Here is an 18,107-nt window from a genome sequence, read left to right on the forward strand (position 1 = left end):
ATTATGTCTTTTCCATTAAAAAATTATTTTCTTATTTTTGAGACTCAAACAACTTAATTTCTAAATTAAATTTTAAAACTAAAAATAAAAAAAATGTAAAAATGTTATAATTTTTTTTAGAAACTAGCATTGAGCTAATAAAATAATTAAATATATCTCATTACGTGTTAGGCTTGTCATTAGGTACTCCATAAATCCAAACTTCTAATTTTTTTTAGACCTGTTAGGTCTCTCTCTAAATAATTTCTAATTTTTTTTTGCCTGTTAGACCTCTAATAAATCCAAATTTTTTTTTGGCCTGCAAGGCCTTTTTAAATCCAAATTTCTAATTTTTTTTTTGGTCTTTTAGGCCCTCTTAAATCCAAATTATTAATTTTTTTTAGTCTGGTAGGCCATCTGATATCAAATTTTTAAATTTTTTATATGTTCAGCCCTCCCTAAATCCAATTTTTTTTACATGTTGGACTATTAAACAAAATCTAGCTTAATTTTAAGAAATTGTACATTAATACTTAAAATTGGTTCTTGACCTTTCAAATTATAACACGCATATATATAAAAAAAAATTAAGCAAGTTTGATTTAGCAAAAAAAAAAAATCTTGAACGCACGTGTAAAATCGGTCCCCAACCGAATAATCCTGTATTCGCCACTAGTGAAAAGGTATCTCATATTGCAAAAATGGTGGCAGAGCAAAGGAGAGATTGATTGTGAGAAAGTAGAGGATAAGTGGATAAAGGTTGGGAGGTAAGATAGAAAATGAGTGTCATATTTAATAGGTATTAAATATGATTGAATATGGCTTTAATAAGCTACCCAGTATCCTAAAAAGATGTGAAATGGAAGGAAGTTGTAAAAAATTACCTATAATCTCAAATACCTTGTATCCACTAATACATTATTTCAAAGTAGTTAAATAACAACTTCAATTTTATTTTTGTTTTTATTTTAAGATTATTCTCAAACTCCTCTTTAGAAGTAAAAATCAAGGGAAATTGTTGATTGATGAATTGATTGGATTATGGATTTAATTTTAGATTTATGTTTTGTGTTGTTAAATATATTTTTATAATATATCATGCTAACTAATCAGTTTAAGAAGATAGTTAGGTTTCAATAACAGTTTTTATTATTATCTCTAACACAATTCATACGCAAATGTTTCTGAACTTAAAACCTGTATAATTCAAGTTTATTTTATAATGTGTTGAAATTTAATCAGCAGAAGGAGTTATCAAGATTCAAACTTTCATCACTTGATCCAAGAGATTTGATACAATGTCAAAGAATCAAATCAAACGTTTAAACCAATATTTTTTTTTTTTTTTGATGAACATACCTACTTCATTAGATGAAAAGAGTACAAATACAGGCAGAAAACTAAAAGGAATAAAATCCTAACAAAACCATAAAGGGATAAAATTGACTACAAAGAGCATGAAACATCCATAAAAGGTATAAAAAAACACAAAAAACAATGAAACATATACTTCTTGGAAATCAAAATCTGTAGAACAGCAACTGCAATCCGATCTTCATCATTCAGATTCTTTCGAATATTCGGATCAGAGTCCTTTCTTTTGTTGCAACCACATAGATCTATTGATCCACGTATAAAATAAATCGTTTCCGCACTTGCTAAATCCGAAAAAGATATAAATAAAAGAATGATTGGGAGGAGATACAATTCAGACAGATATAGAGATTTGTAAAAATATATGGATACTGAATAAAGAAAAACAACAAAAAGAATACACAATCTAACCCGATTGGAGAAGGAAGAAGGAAAATTCATTCTTCCTCCTCAAAGTAGATCCGCTTTGATTTAGAAAGAGGAGAATGAGAATAATGGAAGTTTTTTTTAGAGAAACTGCAGAGAAAACTGCGTTCTAGAAATTAGAAAACTTATTAAAAAGAAATGAGTGTAAAAAATCTAAATTTTTTTTATATTATCTCTCCTATATTATTATATAATTTGCTAAGTTGTAAATTTTATCTTTTAAAAGGTACATGTAACATACTAAATAAAGAATAGACCAAAGAAATGAAAAATGCAAAGCAAATATCAAATAGTTTATTTTTTTGACAACTGCAAATATCAAATATTTGATATTGAATTTATGTTATTTAATCTAAATTTTAAGGTAAATTTTAAGGTTTGAGTTTGATTCTGATTTTATTAAATTTGTATATGTTTCATTAAATTTATAATTTATTTATTTTTTTCAATTTGTATATTTTAAATGAGTAATATGACAAGTAAAAGTACTTGTAAGTATCTAAATAAAAAATGAAACGAAAGTGGGATTAAAATATATTTTCGTTAAGCTAATAAGATGAACCAAGCTTGGTTCATATTCATGATAAACATGTAAAAGTAAGAGTGTGATATTGTCGGCATCTTTTTTTTATAAGAATTTGATACGAAAATGTTCAACGATTTTATTGGTACATAAAGTAAAGATAATTATTTTATTAATACAAAACCAACTTTTGTGACATTATTATTATTATTATATTGTCTTCATTTAAGTGATTGTTGGTACCATTTATTCTCCAAGGATCCCAGATCAAACACAAATCCAAGAAAACGCCATACTAAATAAATCCAATAAAATCAATTGCAACCCTAACTAATGAAACTACTATCAAAACTCCCAACTCTCTCTTAGAAATCAAATATCCGGTTTGACTTCGTAAGAAAGATAGTAAAACTAGAAGCATTTTATACCTTCGATGAAGTTGATTGTAACAATTATGTCTAATGTCATGTAGATATTATCCGTTTTGAGCTAATTAAATACCGTGAGCTTCACTGGTTTAACCAAGTTTACATGTATTAGATACATGTCCTACTAACAAGTACAATCACTCTCTATCTCTATTTCTAATGTGGAGTTCATTCACATCGTCATTCCATAAAGTCATTCCTTACTCAAGTCGTCTATTCCGATACCACCCACTTTGAATCGGGTCATGATGTTGACTCTAGCGAACATTAAAGGAGAGCTGAACTCCGGACATGAAAGGACTCTACAACGGAAAGACAAGCGCAAATTCTAATACTGCGAATGGACCGCAACAATAAAGAAGAAAGAGATAGTATGACCTCCACGAGAGGGAGTCCAAAGAGTAAAAGTTGATTTGGTGACTGCTTGTGTAAGCACCTGGTCAAATACCATGTAGATATTGTCCGCTTTGGTCCAATTCCAACACATTGGACCTCACGGCTTTAAAACGCGTCTGCATGTATTGGATTCTCATCTTACTAATAAGCTTCAATCACCCACTCTCCACTTCCGATGTGGGATTCAGTTCATTCTTGCCCCCATCGTCATCCCTTAAAGCCGCTCCTTGCTCAGGCCTTCTACCCCGGCGCCACCCACTCCGGACCGGATCGTTACAGCTTGATTACAAAATTGGTCAAATTGAAAATGGTATCAGATAATAAAAGGTAAAAAGGTGAATACAGTAAAACCTCTATAAATTAATACTCGATAAATTAATAAACTTTTTAAAATAATAATTTCTTCTGGTCCCGACTTGGGCCAGTTCAAAAAATGAACAATTTTAATAAATTAATAAGATAATAATTTTCTGGAACAACCCTTTATAAATACATTGTATTATTACCTCTATAAATTAATAATTTCTCAAATACATATGCGAAATATATATAGATATACATACTTAGGATAATTTAACAAAAATATGAATCTATAGTATTTTATTTTTTCTTGAAATTTAAATCTAGTTGAATTTCATCTCTAACTATTCTCAGTGCATTTAAAAGTTCCGGGGTCTCCTTGTCAAATTGTAACAAAAAATTGTAAAGAGTGGATGATGCTATAATTGTTTCCTTTCTTGTGACTGATTTCAAAGAGACCGAATCATCCTCAGCTTCATCCTCAATTGAATGTTGCATAATACTCGACACAATTTCTTCTCAACTTTGGACTTGTGAGCATTCGTTGTTTTTACCTGGATAATCTAATACGTATTTGATTGACATTCATTTGATTGCGGTAACCAAACTAACTAATCATTCCCTCAAGTTCATGAATATCTTCTTCAGTGATTGCTTCCTCTAAATTCGTTGTGACAGATTCATCCCCTATACGAATTTTGCAATGTTTAAAACAAATTGCTATTGAAACAATTAGTAATTTCAAATTTATTTTTAAAAAAATTTAAAATTACTCTATAAATTAATAATTATTAATTTATCGATTAATTAATATCTCTATAAATTAATAAAATTTCATGGTCCCAACATTATTAATTTATAGAGGTTTTACTGTATATATTACTACAACAGTAAAGGCAACTGTTGAACTTAATATGACAAATACACAGTTTATTTTATATAGACGGTGCCTATAAGCCTATAATGTTTAAATCAGAATAGAAATGCATTTATTTTTTGCTATTCACAATGGCCATAATTTCATGTGTATACCAATAATTATATTATGAGGCACTGTCCTATATTAATTAATCACCATCTCATATCATCACATATCATATTAATTAATCACCATCTCATGTCATCACATATCAGTAGTGTTCACATGGATCCTAATGACTACGGTGAATTTGGTCATTCACCGTTCGATGTATGTTGATTAAAATCCTAAAGTGAAGATTCAAAGCATCCTAAGACTTAGATTTAATCAGTCTACATCTAACGGTGAAGGACTAAATTCACATGGTCATCAGGATCCATGTGAAAAATAATGCAGGACATATATAGGAAACTGTGGAGGCAATACTACGATTAGCCTCATAATTTAAACAATTAAATTTTATAAAATGATGTATAACTGTCATTCATCATTCATTTCCTCTCTCTATCGCCTATGGGTGTGCTACTAGCAACACCTTCAAGTTTAATAATAATAAAATCACCATTTTCTTTTTAAAAAGCAAACCTATAATATTTTTAAGAATATATTCAACTAATCAATTGTTACTTGTACATTTTTACTTCATAATACCAATAATCTCCAATGAAGTGTCTTTTAATTAGTCATATGTGGTAAAAATTCTCTTATAGTACAGAATGGTACGGATTGTTTTGACAGATACTGATGAAATTCTTCTTAAAATATCATTTCATCAACACATTGTGACATTTTAATTGACTTTAAAACCATTGAATTATGGATGGAATTTTATTCCATCAACATATTTCTTCCGTCAAGACATATTTCTAACGGAACTTTCATTAGTAGATTTAAATTATTTTCTAAATAATACAAATTTAGCATTCATTTTAAAAATTAATTCACAAAAAAAAAAATATTACTTGTTAGAATTCAAATGTTGACTGTAGCTAACAATATTATGATATCAAGTTGAATTAATGCGACACATTCAAAAATATATATTATGCATATTATATAATATAGCTAATTACAAACCCAACCTAGACTTGAAAACTTAACATGGATTGAATTAATGCACAATTTGAATTATTGCGACACACATTCAAAAGTTAGTTAGCATGGGTTAAATTAATGCATAATATAATATGGATATCAATCAAGTTAGCAACCTAAACTTCAAAGTGCTATCACAAACCAATTTCAACAGGAACCAACACTGCAAAAAAATAATTAACCAAATTATCAATGAAAAACTTAACCTAAATCATAATTGGCATCTCAAAGCTAGGAATTGACAGATATCATCTACCAAATCATGTTCTCGGAATCTGTACTGTTCTTTAAAATGCACTTTGCCGATAGTTCTGCAGTCCACATGACAGTGAGATGCCTCTGTCTGTTGTGCACTGCAATAACCCAACAACACTTTCATATGGCAAAATCAAAATATTAAAACACATAACAAGTTGCTAAATCTATAGGCACTGCACTCTAAACAGAAAATCAAATTGCCAAGAACCAATGACAGCCTATGTATATGGCTAATAGTACCTAAACTTTCAAGCAAAATAAATATTCTTATTCGGGGGCATTTTACTCAAATTAGATGAGTACATAATTCTAAATAAAAGTCTTCCGGTATAAACAATAAAGATAATGACATGAGAGATGTACCATCTGCATCATAATTTCTATTCATACGTTAGGAAATACCTAGCCCTTTACAGATCCAAGACACAGTGGTCAATATCATCCATGCGTTAGGATGAATAGGAGCAGAGCAAAGCCCAAGGTACTCCAAAATGTCGGCGTCAAGAGGTAAGAGAGTCGTTCATCGGATAAGTAAAGAAGGTGGCAAAGTAGGACGTCGGTAGACAGTGCACCCTGTCAGTGGGTAACGGTGCAAGGCCCTCACAGTCCTACATCCATGGGTGTTCCTCTTTAGGATTGGCAATCCTGGCTGGGTTATAGTAGAGGACATCTCACTAATCCTAGCAGTCTTATTTTTTGCTTTAGAAGAAGAAGCTTTCTCGACCATTTCTAGGAAGCAAGAAGGAAGAAAAAGGAATTTGAAAAACTTATTAGGTTGAGAAGATGAAGAAAACTGGCAAAAAAAGAAAATAAGAACAGTGAAGTGAAATCTCACCTGCCCACACTCTCTTTATAGGAATCAGGGCGACGTTTCACATTCCCAAGTATTCATCTGGCACATGCCACGTTCTAACTAAAGAAAAGACCTTAAAGTGAAACAGGGTGTTGCTTAGGGAATAGAAAGCGTCTGCTCTAGCCTTAAAGAGCTAGACTTTGCTTATAAGGAGGGTTTCTAATAACCTAAGTGAAAATAAGATATCAGATCCTAAACTTAACCGTATCCTCCCCTAGGTTAACTGTCCAGGATTCCAGAAGCTTCTTCCCTATAACATCGATTAAAGAAATTCTCTCCCAATTAGAAGTCTTTCGTGCGTATAGATGGCGCCACTAGATAAGGAATGTGGACTTTCTCGACATCCTTTCCTTATCGAATGCAGAGCAGTTTCACTCGTATTCAAACTATAAGACTCCACTCCTATATAAAGCGTCCAACTCTCTAGCATAAAGGTATCTAATCAGATCCTATGAAGCACGGACTCGGGTGCGGACACGGCAAACGGCATTTTTAGAAAATACGAGACACGGGTGCGGCGGGACACGGCAAATTTATATAATTAATTATATATATTAGATATAAAAATATATAAAAAACTTGCTAATTATACATATATTAGATATAAAAAAATATATTTGTACTGCTTGGCTGAAGAAGAAACCAAGTCTGAAATTAGAGGAGGGAGATGAAGACTGTTCAGTCATGGAGCAAGGGAGATGAAGACTGAACAAGGGAGATGAAGAATGGATCGCGAATTGTGAAAGGCAGGAGATGAAGAATGAACAAGGAAGAATCGTGAAAGGCAGGAGGTGAAGAATGAATCGCAAATCGCGAGTCGCAGGAGATGAAGAATGAATCGCGATTCGCAGGAGATGAATGAATCAAATCGCAGGAGAAATAGAGAGAAAGAAAATCTCAAAAGAAATTGCAGAGATTCTAAGAAATCTCAAAAGAAATTGCAGATGAAGAATCGGGAAAGACATTGCAGGAGAATTGTGAACCGCAGGAACCCTAAATTTTCACCTATTTTCATCTATTTTCACCTTAGCCGAGTCCCATCCGTGTCCCGCCGAGTCCCATCCGTGTCACTGCCGAGTCCCATCCGAGTCCCATCTTCCGGCCGTGTCACCGCCGAGTCCCCGCCGAGTCGCCGAGTCCGGCGAGTCCGACACGGCCACGGCGACCCTGGGGAAGAGTCCGTGCTTCATAGATCAGATCATAATTTTTACCATATCTATCTATCTATCTAGCTAGCTAGCTTTCTTGCATTCTCTCCCTAGATTAATTCAGTCAAGTTCTTTTTTTTTCTTGCAGGAAGACACAGCTTATCACAAGTCTGCCACTCGCTTCCTTGTTTCAGTCCAGAACACAACATCCGTATCTCTAATGACCACCATCTGGATCCTTACAAAATTTCATGCCACATTATCAATAATATTTATATTATCTCCAATATATTTATGTATCCAAATATTCCTTAAATTTCAAATATATACAATACAAAATTATTTTATCATAGGTTGAAATTTCAATAATAAATAATATCAACTTTCTACTTTTTAATTCGAGAGGCTCTGATATTACATCAATGGATTATTTATTCTAAAAATTAAAGTTTGATTTCCATAAAAAAAAAAAAAAATGAAGTTTGATGAGTAATTATCTCTAACAGTTATTGTAATTATTTATAATCATCATTTCTGAAAGACTAATAAAAGGTTGTTCATACCTAGTCGGGCAGAGAGTTAGATATTTATGTTTATCACAGAGGTCCCATATACAGCATAAATGATTGAAGTGACTTTAGGCAAATCATTAATTGGAGGCACCTAAAAGTATTCAGCCATGTATGTCGCTGTTAGTACTAGCAATGTTGCTAAATGTAGATCTGAAATATTATCTACTCCTATCAAATAATTAGATATAGTTATTAGTTATTGCACATTTATGGTGGGATATTATATAAGTATTTTACACAAGTGATTAATAGGTGATGAGAGCTGGATAGAACTCAAACTCGGGAATTTTTCATAAGGTGCATTTAACTTCTTCATCTACCAAGCACATGCACATGTTCCAACTCCAACTACAGTCTTTTTCTTTCCTTCTCCTACATCTTCTTCCCTTTCTTTTTCTAGAGATAAAGGTAATATAATAGTCTTAAGGTTGTTGGGAAGTATCAATTTAGTAAATTCCCGACCTATAAAATAACACCATGGTGCAATTATAGCTCTGGATAACGAAATTTGATGCCTCGACGTTTGTAAAATGGTACAAATCTAGCCCCAGATTTTGTTACCCATGGCTATAATTGCATCATTTCACAAACGTGGAGCTAAAATGGTGTTATTTTATACGTTGAGGTAAAAAATTGCACTTTCCCAAAAACATTGGGACTATTTTGGTACCTTATCCTTTTTTTTTAAATATGGGATTATTGGATTGAGAAAGTTTAATATATGTCCACGTTATTTATGCACCGAACTAAATAGTGAATATCACATTACATTTTAGCCAATAAAATATGAACACAGTGTAATTAGTTACATATTTTTCAGTTAATTATTTATATATACTTTTAGATTTTTAAAATATAAATCTTATTACCCTAAAAATAACCCTGGACCTGGATTATTAACTCTAGACCCTATAGTATGACCTTGAACCTAAATTGTTAACTCTAGACCCTATAATATATGACGCGACATCAAATTATTGATTTGACATATAACATAACATATAATAAAAAAAATCGGCTTAATGATATAATTGATGATCCAAATCATATATATATATACATAATGCACAAATATTGATCAACAAGAAAGCAATTAACATTGTTTTTTAATGTATATGATCTAAATTGGAACTTGATCGGATTGTGTCTAGTCGATCTGATGTTAAAGTCAATAAAGATAGTAGAGAGATAAAAGTATAATGTATGAATACCTATAATGAGGAGAGTTACCCTCTTTATAGGTCTTCTCATGCCCTGTCGATTAAGGATAGAAATGTCTTTTCAGAGAGACGGTCCTCAAATGGATTTTTTTGTATCAGAAGATAATTATATATATAATATACATAATTGAGAATGTCACGGCAAAATTTATTTAATTATTTTATCACCTGATGTGTCATTATCCCTAAGTTAAGTGCTTCCTAATGATTTAGTTATTCATTGTTTTAATTAATATGAAAGACAGTTGGAAGTTGTAGATATCATTGAATGCAAATTGAAACAGGGTAGGGCGCTACATATAAAGACCATTCATGGTGTTTGATTTCTCATCTGCACTTATTAGTTTACTATATTTTGATTAAACATACAAACAAATATGGTACGTGAGAAAAGGAAGGTGGTGGGTTTGTTATCTATCCTTTGCCTTCATGTTCTTGTCGTGAGTACTGTTCTTGCTAAAGATGTGGCCACGGGAAAGAAAGATGATGATCAGACATTTATAGGCATTGCTAATAGTGGTGGATTCGGTGGCGGCTTTGGTGGTGGAGGAGGAGCCGGTGGAGGTGGCGGAGTTGGAGGTGGAGCTGGTGGAGGGGCTGGATTTGGTGGCGGTGCTGGAGGAGGTGGCGGATTTGGCGGTGGAGGTGGCGGAGGTGGTGGAGTGGGTGGTGGTTCTGGTGGGGGTGGTGGAGTAGGAGGTGGAGCCGGTGGAGGAGCAGGTGGTGGTACAGGCAAAGGAGGTGGTCTCGGTGGTGGCATTGGAAAAGGCGGTGGTTTAGGTGGAGGAGTTGGCAAGGGTGGTGGCATTGGTGGAGGAATAGGAAAAGGAGGTGGTCTTGGAGGAGGAATAGGGAAAGGTGGTGGTGGTGGCGGCGGTGGGATAGGAAAAGGTGGAGGCAAAGGTGGTGGTGTTGGAGGAGGGATTGGAAAAGGCGGAGGACTAGGTGGTGGTGGTGGTCTTGGTGGAGGTGGAGGCAAAGGTGGTGGTCTCGGTGGAGGTGGAGGCAAAGGTGGTGGTATTGGAGGAGGAACTGGAAAAGGCGGAGGACTTGGTGGAGGTGGAGGCAAAGGTGGTGGTGCTGGAGGAGGGATTGGAAAAGGTGGGGGACTAGGTGGTGGTGGTGGTCTCGGTGGAGGCAAAGGTGGTGGTATTGGAGGAGGAATTGGAAAAGGGGGAGGACTTGGTGGTGGTGGAGGCAAAGGTGGTGGTGGAGGAGGAGGGATCGGAAAAGGCGGAGGACTAGGTGGTGGTGGTGGAGGTGGAGGTAAAGGTAGTGGTGGTGGTCTTGGTGGAGGTGGAGGTGGAGGCAAAGGTGGTGGTATGGGAGGAGGGATCGGAAAAGGCGGAGGACTAGGTGGTGGTGGAGGTGGAGGTAAAGGTGGTGGTGGTGGTCTTGGTGGAGGTGGAGGCAAAGGTGGTGGTATGGGAGGAGGGATTGGAAAAGGCGGAGGACTAGGTGGTGGTGGAGGTGGAGGTAAAGGTGGTGGTGGTGGTCTTGGTGGAGGTGGAGGCAAAGGTGGTGGATTTGGTGGTGGTGTTGGTGGAGGTGGAGGAAAAGGTGGTGGATTTGGAGGTGGAACAGGTGGAGGTTTTGGAAAAGGCGGTGGATTTGGAGGTGGAACAGGAGGAGGTTTTGGAAAAGGTGGTGGATTTGGTGGAGGTTTTGGAGGTGGTTCGGGAGGTGGGATTGGTGGTGGATATGGTGGGGGAGGGGGTGGTGGCAGCGGTGGTGGATTCGGAGGTGGAGGTGGGTTCGGAGGTGGTGGGGGTGGTGGTATTGGAAACCCCTAAACTCATGACGTTGCATGCAATGCAATGAGAAAACATGGAAAGAATCAATTAGATTGTTTAACTAATAATTATGCAATTTGTCTTCCTATATATTTCAATATTTTACTGAAACGTGTGCATTGCAATAATCTCTGGGTATTATCCTTTTCTTTTTACAATGCACTTTTCTAATCATATAAATTATATTCTCCAATCTTCACTCTAATTGTTCTTAAACCAACCAATGCAATGATGCATATCAGTATTGAAAATATTTATAATTAAATTATTGCATTGTATAAAGGAGACTGGAGTAAGTAATATATAAAATGGGACTTGTACCTATAAAATTAAAAAGACTGTAATGCTACACATTTATAGAGAGAAATATGTAGCCAAGAAGTGAAGCAGCTGCTGAACTTTAAGTTGATGAAAATTGTAGAAAATGACCGGAGTATATGTGCTCTCTACCAATAGAAGATGGATACGTCTAGAAATTCTAGTGTATGTTTGGAGTATGTGTTTAGGGACGGAGTAAGAATAAAATGTTATAAAAAAAGGACCTACCTGTGTGGTAGCCGGCTGTCAGTAGTAGTGGTTGATGTGCTAATCGGGGACTCACGAATTCCAACCACCAGATCTTGCAAGGTCAGCAGCATAAACCTCATTCATGTCTGCTATAGATAGATATCATACTGTCAACAAGAAAAATATAGTAATGAATCAAAAAGTGTTAGTTTTTGAATTCTCATTATCAACATTCTGAGTCTTATTAATTATACCTTCCCCAGTTATCGGACATGTCATTGCTCCTCCTCCCAAACTATTTACCTTGGCACACCAAAAAGCAGGATATATGTCTCCACTAGGAAAAACATACCAAAACAGAAAACTAAAGAAACAAAATGAAGATGGTGGCATGAATGATTTAATCACAATATTGAATAAAATTTCAATATTTCTCACAAATCCCAAGCCACGAATATACAGTTGCAATCCAAACTTCATCATTGAAATCCTTCTTAAAGAAAGAATATGAAGATCTGAATTCATAACACATAGATCTAATAATCCTATTAGATGTACTTTGCACTGAGGACGAGCCTTGGCGCAACGGTAAAACGTTGTTGTCGTGTGACCGAAGGTCACGGGTTCGAGTCTTAGGAGCGGCCTCTTGCCAAAAAGATTGGCAAGGGAATGCTTGCCCCCAGTACACCCTTGTGGTGGGACCCCTCCCCGGACCCTTGCTTAGCGGGGACGCGTAATGCACCGGGCCGCCCTTTATGTACTTTGCACTGACCATCACTACGAGAAAAATTAATATGACGACTGAAGTCCCCGCCGGTAATGATGATCACCGAAGGAATTCGTACAGATAAATTGCGTTAGAAAAGCCTTCTCTGTATACATCTCCGACATTTTTCACTATGTCTGAGATATCACGACACAATGTTAGTCGGTGTTTTTTGTCAGGAATTCCGACCACTGGCAGTCGGTGAATTCTGGCAGAGATGCCGAACGCCTACCATATTCCATCAGTCATTACTTCCCAAAATTAGAAAGAAAAAATCAATTTTTTTTTCATATTTGGATTGAGGGGAACTCGCATATAGTTCATGACCCCTTCGGACCCAAAAATCTTTCCCGACCATAGTACACAGAAAAAGAAAGAGAAAAAACAAACAAGCTAAAAAAGAAATAGAAGATGGAGCAACCTATTTGATATAATCATTATAGGCTTCAAATTTCCAGTTGATGAAAAAAAAAAAAGCAGAAATACTAGGAAAACACCCTGCCACATGGAAAGTGTATATAAAAAAGACCAAGAAAAATGACGATGAAGGTGCTTTGGACAACATCATCAGGTAATCTAAAGAGAAATATGAACTCTAGCTTTTCAAATTGATAAAATGAGCTTACCAAAAAGCAATTAGAAGGCTTGAAGCACAGTTGTAACCACCATCACTTGTCACAACAATAAGTATATTAACTCCTTCAATAAAGACCATACGAGCAGCTTCACTTTCTTCAACTGATCCTTGATCACTTAATGCCTTTATGACCCCTGAGATAATGGAATATTATAATAGCTTTCTCCCTGTGAACAAGGAATAGCAATAGGCCTTTTTCTTGATTTTGCTTGTTATCATACAGTTTCGGGTTGTCATTCAAATAAACAATGACTGATGCAGAGCAGCTTAGAGGGACCTGATAAGATGAAGCAAACCTAATTAAGCCTTTCATGCAGCTGTAAGATCAAAGCCCCAATTATAGGATACCTAAGCTCTTAAAAAGGGCGGCCCGGTCGCACTACGCGTCCCCGCTGAGCGAGGGTCCGGGGAGGGGTCCCACCACAAGGGTGTACTGGGGGCAAGCCTTCCCCTGCCAATCTATTTGGCAAGAGGCCGCTCCTAAGACTCCAAAGATCATATTTTAAGCAAAACATGTTCTCTGATGAAGAACGATTTCAGAAACTATGATAGACATGTCAAAGAAAAATGGTAGGGGAAAGGAAACATACTGCTTATGTAGAGAATCCAGAAGCTTAATAGTGGCATTTCTGCTAGCAGCCACACTACAATCCAACATCTTTACAGAAATCAATTATATCCTGCAATATGCAAAATATTATCATAAATAAGTAGCTGAAACTAGCGACATGTTCAAGAAGTATAAGTCTGACAAGCAAACCAAATCCTTATTCGGGAAAGAACTGGAAAGACCTTAAGCTTCAAGGGTGATACAACGTAGTCCTCAACGGCTGAAACCATCCAGAACACTCCCTCGCGAAGAACCTTAGGATGCTTATGGTCTTTCATAACCTTGTAAACCTATAACAGAAGACATAAATATGTATTAACTAAGAACAAATAAGAGAAACGCAATGCATCATATACAGGTCCAATTCGTCAATTCTTTAAGCACCTACCTCTACCAAAGAAACAAGAAATACATGACCAGTTGCAAATATGCTTGCTCTTCAGGAGCAAAATCTTGTGGAAGAAGAAGCCAAGTAATTACTTCAATCATATGCTGTTGAACCTGAATTTTTCCAATCTTATAATTATGAAGGACAATTGAATAAGTGATTCTTTTGCAGTATCTTTCCTCTCGTGTAGCATTCCAATTCTCATTAACTTTTCCAAATAAATATGAGAAAATCTAAACATTTACACCACAAACACATTGAAATGGAAGTTTTTTTTAATTACAAACAAGTGCTTAGAGCATTTATAAGATCGAAAAAGAAATTCTGATCTAACTGAGACTCAACTAGATCCTCAGTATTCACTTTTACATGATATTTCAAACATGATTTTTTATTTCCCCGCATGTGTATGAAATTTGAAACATGTTACGTACAGCAGAAGAAATAAGAAGATTAAGGAGTGAATTGGCTATTAGCCAATTTATATTAATTTCTTAATTGTTAAGTTTGCCTTGCTGTTAGTAATAGGTACGATAGTTTGTTTTTAGCTAATGGGGCGCGAGTGTACTAGAAGTGGTTACGGCTATATCTACAGCTGACGCAACTCCGTACTGACGCCTCACTACTACTTAATTAATGGCTAAGCGATTTCATAACCATTCCGTGGGCTTTTCTTAACCAGCTGACATATCTTCCTATTTTGTATTCTAGCAAGTTAGTTATGCCAGCTGTCATTCTACAGTTGTACTGGTAACAACCTGCTGACCTCAGCTGTGCACCAGCTGCTTTATTAAGGTCACACAAGTGTAAGCCAGGGCTATCAAAGAACAAATATGAAGAATTACTTCTAATATCCCCTTCTTCTTCTTCCTATCTTCTATCTTTCTCTCTCTAATATTCTTATTCTTCCTATCTTTCCAATCTGAAATTAATTCAGAACTTGAGGTTTTGACAAAACATGGGACACGAATGCAACTAGGGAAACACTAGTTCGCATCAACAATGAATAAAACATTGGCTTCTTGTATTAACTCTAAATATTAAATTGATTTATGATACTGAACACCTTTTTGGATCTCATTAACTCTTAACCTCTGAAGCACGGACACGGCTCTACCCTAACGTATCCGGTGTCGGATACGGTTCCGACACGGAAACGGCCGGACACGCCAGGGACACCGTGTCGGGGCCGTTTCCGCAATTTCGAAAAATTGGACACGCGTATCCGTGAAAGATACGCGTGTCCCGGAGAAAAAAACTCCGATTAATCGCTGCTGTAGATAGAAGACAATGGCGGATGAATTTTTGCAGAAAAGGGAGGGGGTAAGACTTACGCGTTATTTCCTGAAGAGCCAGAAACTTATCGATCGATTCTTATTCCTCTGGTATTTGAAGAGCCAGAAACTGATCGATTCTTATTTCCTGAAGAGCCAAAAACTTATCGATTCTAATTTAAAGCCATTAATATATTTAGTTATGTTATAAAAAATCATATATAAAAATATATTTTTAATATTTATAAATGTGCCCCAATATTTTTATTATTTACACGTATCCCCCACGTATCCGTGTCCTGTGTTTTATAGAAATGACGTTTCCCGTGTCCGTGTCCGTGTCGGATACCGTGTCGCGTGTCCGTGTCCGGGCAACATAGCTCTTAACTGAGGTATTTAAAACCAGAGCGTACCATATCTACTCACCTGCTCCAGTTATATTTGAACCTTTAACAGAAGTGCGCCCTCCAAGTTAGCATTGCTCAAAATTAGCCTGCAGAAACAGGTAAAATTATGCATTCAGACATCGAAATACTAGCAGTTAAAACCTTGATTCCAAGTACCACACATACCATCACTCAATTTGTTAATACCATAATCCTGATAACACAGTTCTATCAAACCAGAACAAGTACACAATTTTAGCATACTAGAAACTGATATAAGTTAAAAAAAAAAAAAAAAAAAATTGATCTCATATAGTCCAATTTTGATATCAGAATGTCAGAACCTTCCAATAGACTTTTTCAAGATTGTCCTCAAGAAAAAAACAAAGCAATATAGCTCATGAAAATTTTCACATTCTCCTATCAGCATATGCAATATGGCAATTACACATTATATCATATTAGGAAATGCAATCTTCTTGAATCTTTAGAATATATGAGTGTACAAATCAACAACAGCATGAACCTAAACTTCTAGGAGAAAAAATTAGATCAAATTACTCAAACAAAGCATATAAAAATACTTAGCAGCTAATAAATAAACATAATTGAATCATAATGAACCAAAGAGGCATAAGTAGTCTAACTGTACCAAGAACCTATGATCCCGCAAGATATGGTAATTGACAATAATTAACTATTCAAAGGGCATAATGATTCAGATCATAGGGTGATTTAACAGTATTTACTAATGAATAATTTATAGATTTTATCCCACAAGATAAATGAAGTAAATTATTGTGAAAATAGAACCACAGAGCTGCTTCAATTCAACCAGTCAGTCAAGATCCAATACCTAGTTCATTGGCTATTTGTCAATTAACGATAACATTGAATTTGGCATATATAAAAGTGTCTACCACTAGAAGCATGACTGCAAAATAAAGAATTCATGCAGCCTGTTGCATACAAAGGCAAAAACATTGCAAAAAGGCTAGTCAAATTTGATCCTTTTGAAGACTCAATGAGATTGAAGATATTGAAACGCAAAAGAGCATTCAGAATTTTCATTAGAATGCAAATGGTGAACATACTAATAAATCAGTCACCATAGATCAAGTACTTTATCACGGGGCTGCCACTTCAACCAGCTACCTCATTGGTATAGGATACTGGAATCGAATAAAAGTGATAAATTGACTTACCTCATAGAAAGAAAGAAAGCCTACCACTTCCAATATCACCATCAGTGGCAACGTGGGGTCTCTGAAAATATCATTCCAATTAGGTACTTCTAATGGCACCTATCTACCCATATTTAAAGTAACCAAAACTACATGTGATACAGAGCCAGGAAAAATGAAAAACAGAATGCCTTTTGTTATAAACTGATGTAACAACTGAATAAGTAAACCAAAATTCCAGTGAACTATATCATGGAAATCATACAGAAAAAAAGAGGAACGCAAAGGATTCACATGTTGCCTGATTCTAACATGCCCCCAATTCCTGCAAACTATAAATTAGCCCACAATTTCAGAGCCCGAAAGCGAAAACCAAACAAGGCATTAACTAATTTGGAATGGGATTACGTCAGAAATTTTATCAGTGAGGTTAAGGTGGGCATACTCCAAGGCTACAAGGTTGGGACTTGTAGAACCAACACTGGCATAACAATGATTAGCCGAAAGTGGGACTTTGTAGAGCTTGCAAGGGAAGATGGATCAGAGAGCACAGAGCGATATTTGCATCCATGGGCAACGATTTTAAGCAGATGGATCAGAGAGGACAGAGCCAGATTTGCATCCAACGGCGCCGATGATGGTGGCTGCCGCCGCAGTAATGTTATCCCAAATTGGAAATTGGAGGTTTTTTTTTTTTTGATAATTTAAAATGGGAGGTATTTGGATCAATTAAAAAAGGTTAAATTACAAAAGTGGCCAATTTTTGGCCATTGAGAGCGTCATTTATATATTTAAACTCTTGTAACATCTCCTAAAAAAAAACACTTTCAAAGTTTACCTTTAGCCCTTGTTTTGGATAGGGTATTTTAAAGTAACCTAAGGTAAGGTAAGGTAAATGAAGTGTCAAAATAACTTGTTGTGTTTGGATAAAAGATAAGATAAATAATGATTTAATAATATAATTGTGTTTGGTTTAATGGTAAGGTAGAGTAGGATAAGGTAAGGTTATATACAAAATTACTTTTATATCTAAATAAGCCTTATTTTAAAATAAAACATAGAGGTTAATTT

At 35.4% G+C, this 18,107-nt stretch overlaps 1 protein-coding gene and 1 long non-coding RNA gene across 19 annotated transcripts; one reads left to right on the forward strand and one right to left on the reverse strand.

Annotated features, from left to right (window-relative positions):
- Positions 1 to 5,403: 5,403 nt before the first annotated feature.
- Positions 5,404 to 17,797, reverse strand: LOC136218723 (uncharacterized). Of its 18 annotated transcripts, none has more exons than XR_010683910.1 (10): positions 17,058 to 17,797; positions 15,893 to 15,959; positions 13,987 to 15,614; positions 13,785 to 13,874; positions 13,184 to 13,471; positions 12,046 to 12,094; positions 11,831 to 11,958; positions 9,483 to 9,525; positions 5,697 to 5,793; positions 5,404 to 5,603 (listed from the first exon to the last, which is right to left on the reverse strand). It is a non-coding gene; the product is annotated as an uncharacterized lncRNA (long non-coding RNA). The 18 variants fall into 18 exon arrangements; XR_010683901.1 differs by lacking the exon at positions 9,483 to 9,525 and having other exon boundaries at positions 5,406 to 5,793; positions 13,987 to 14,094; positions 14,193 to 14,305; positions 15,527 to 15,614; positions 17,058 to 17,790; XR_010683912.1 differs by lacking the exon at positions 9,483 to 9,525 and having other exon boundaries at positions 5,404 to 5,793; positions 17,058 to 17,118; positions 17,482 to 17,797.
- On the forward strand, positions 9,835 to 11,464 carry LOC136218722 (glycine-rich cell wall structural protein). The gene has a single exon (XM_066005786.1). The coding sequence runs from the start codon at positions 9,869 to 9,871 to the stop codon at positions 11,282 to 11,284; it is 1,416 nt and encodes a 471-aa protein (XP_065861858.1). The 5' UTR covers positions 9,835 to 9,868; the 3' UTR covers positions 11,285 to 11,464.
- Positions 17,798 to 18,107: the final 310 nt, after the last annotated feature.

The sequence above is a fragment of the Euphorbia lathyris genome, chromosome 2 (genome assembly GCF_963576675.1).
Source record: "Euphorbia lathyris chromosome 2, ddEupLath1.1, whole genome shotgun sequence".
In the NCBI taxonomy this organism is placed as follows: Eukaryota; Viridiplantae; Streptophyta; class Magnoliopsida; order Malpighiales; family Euphorbiaceae; genus Euphorbia; species Euphorbia lathyris.

Coding starts and splice junctions, on each gene's coding strand:
- LOC136218722 (XM_066005786.1), top strand. CDS start 9,869: ATGGTACGTGAGAAAAGGAAGGTGGTGGGTTTGTTATCTATCCTTTGC.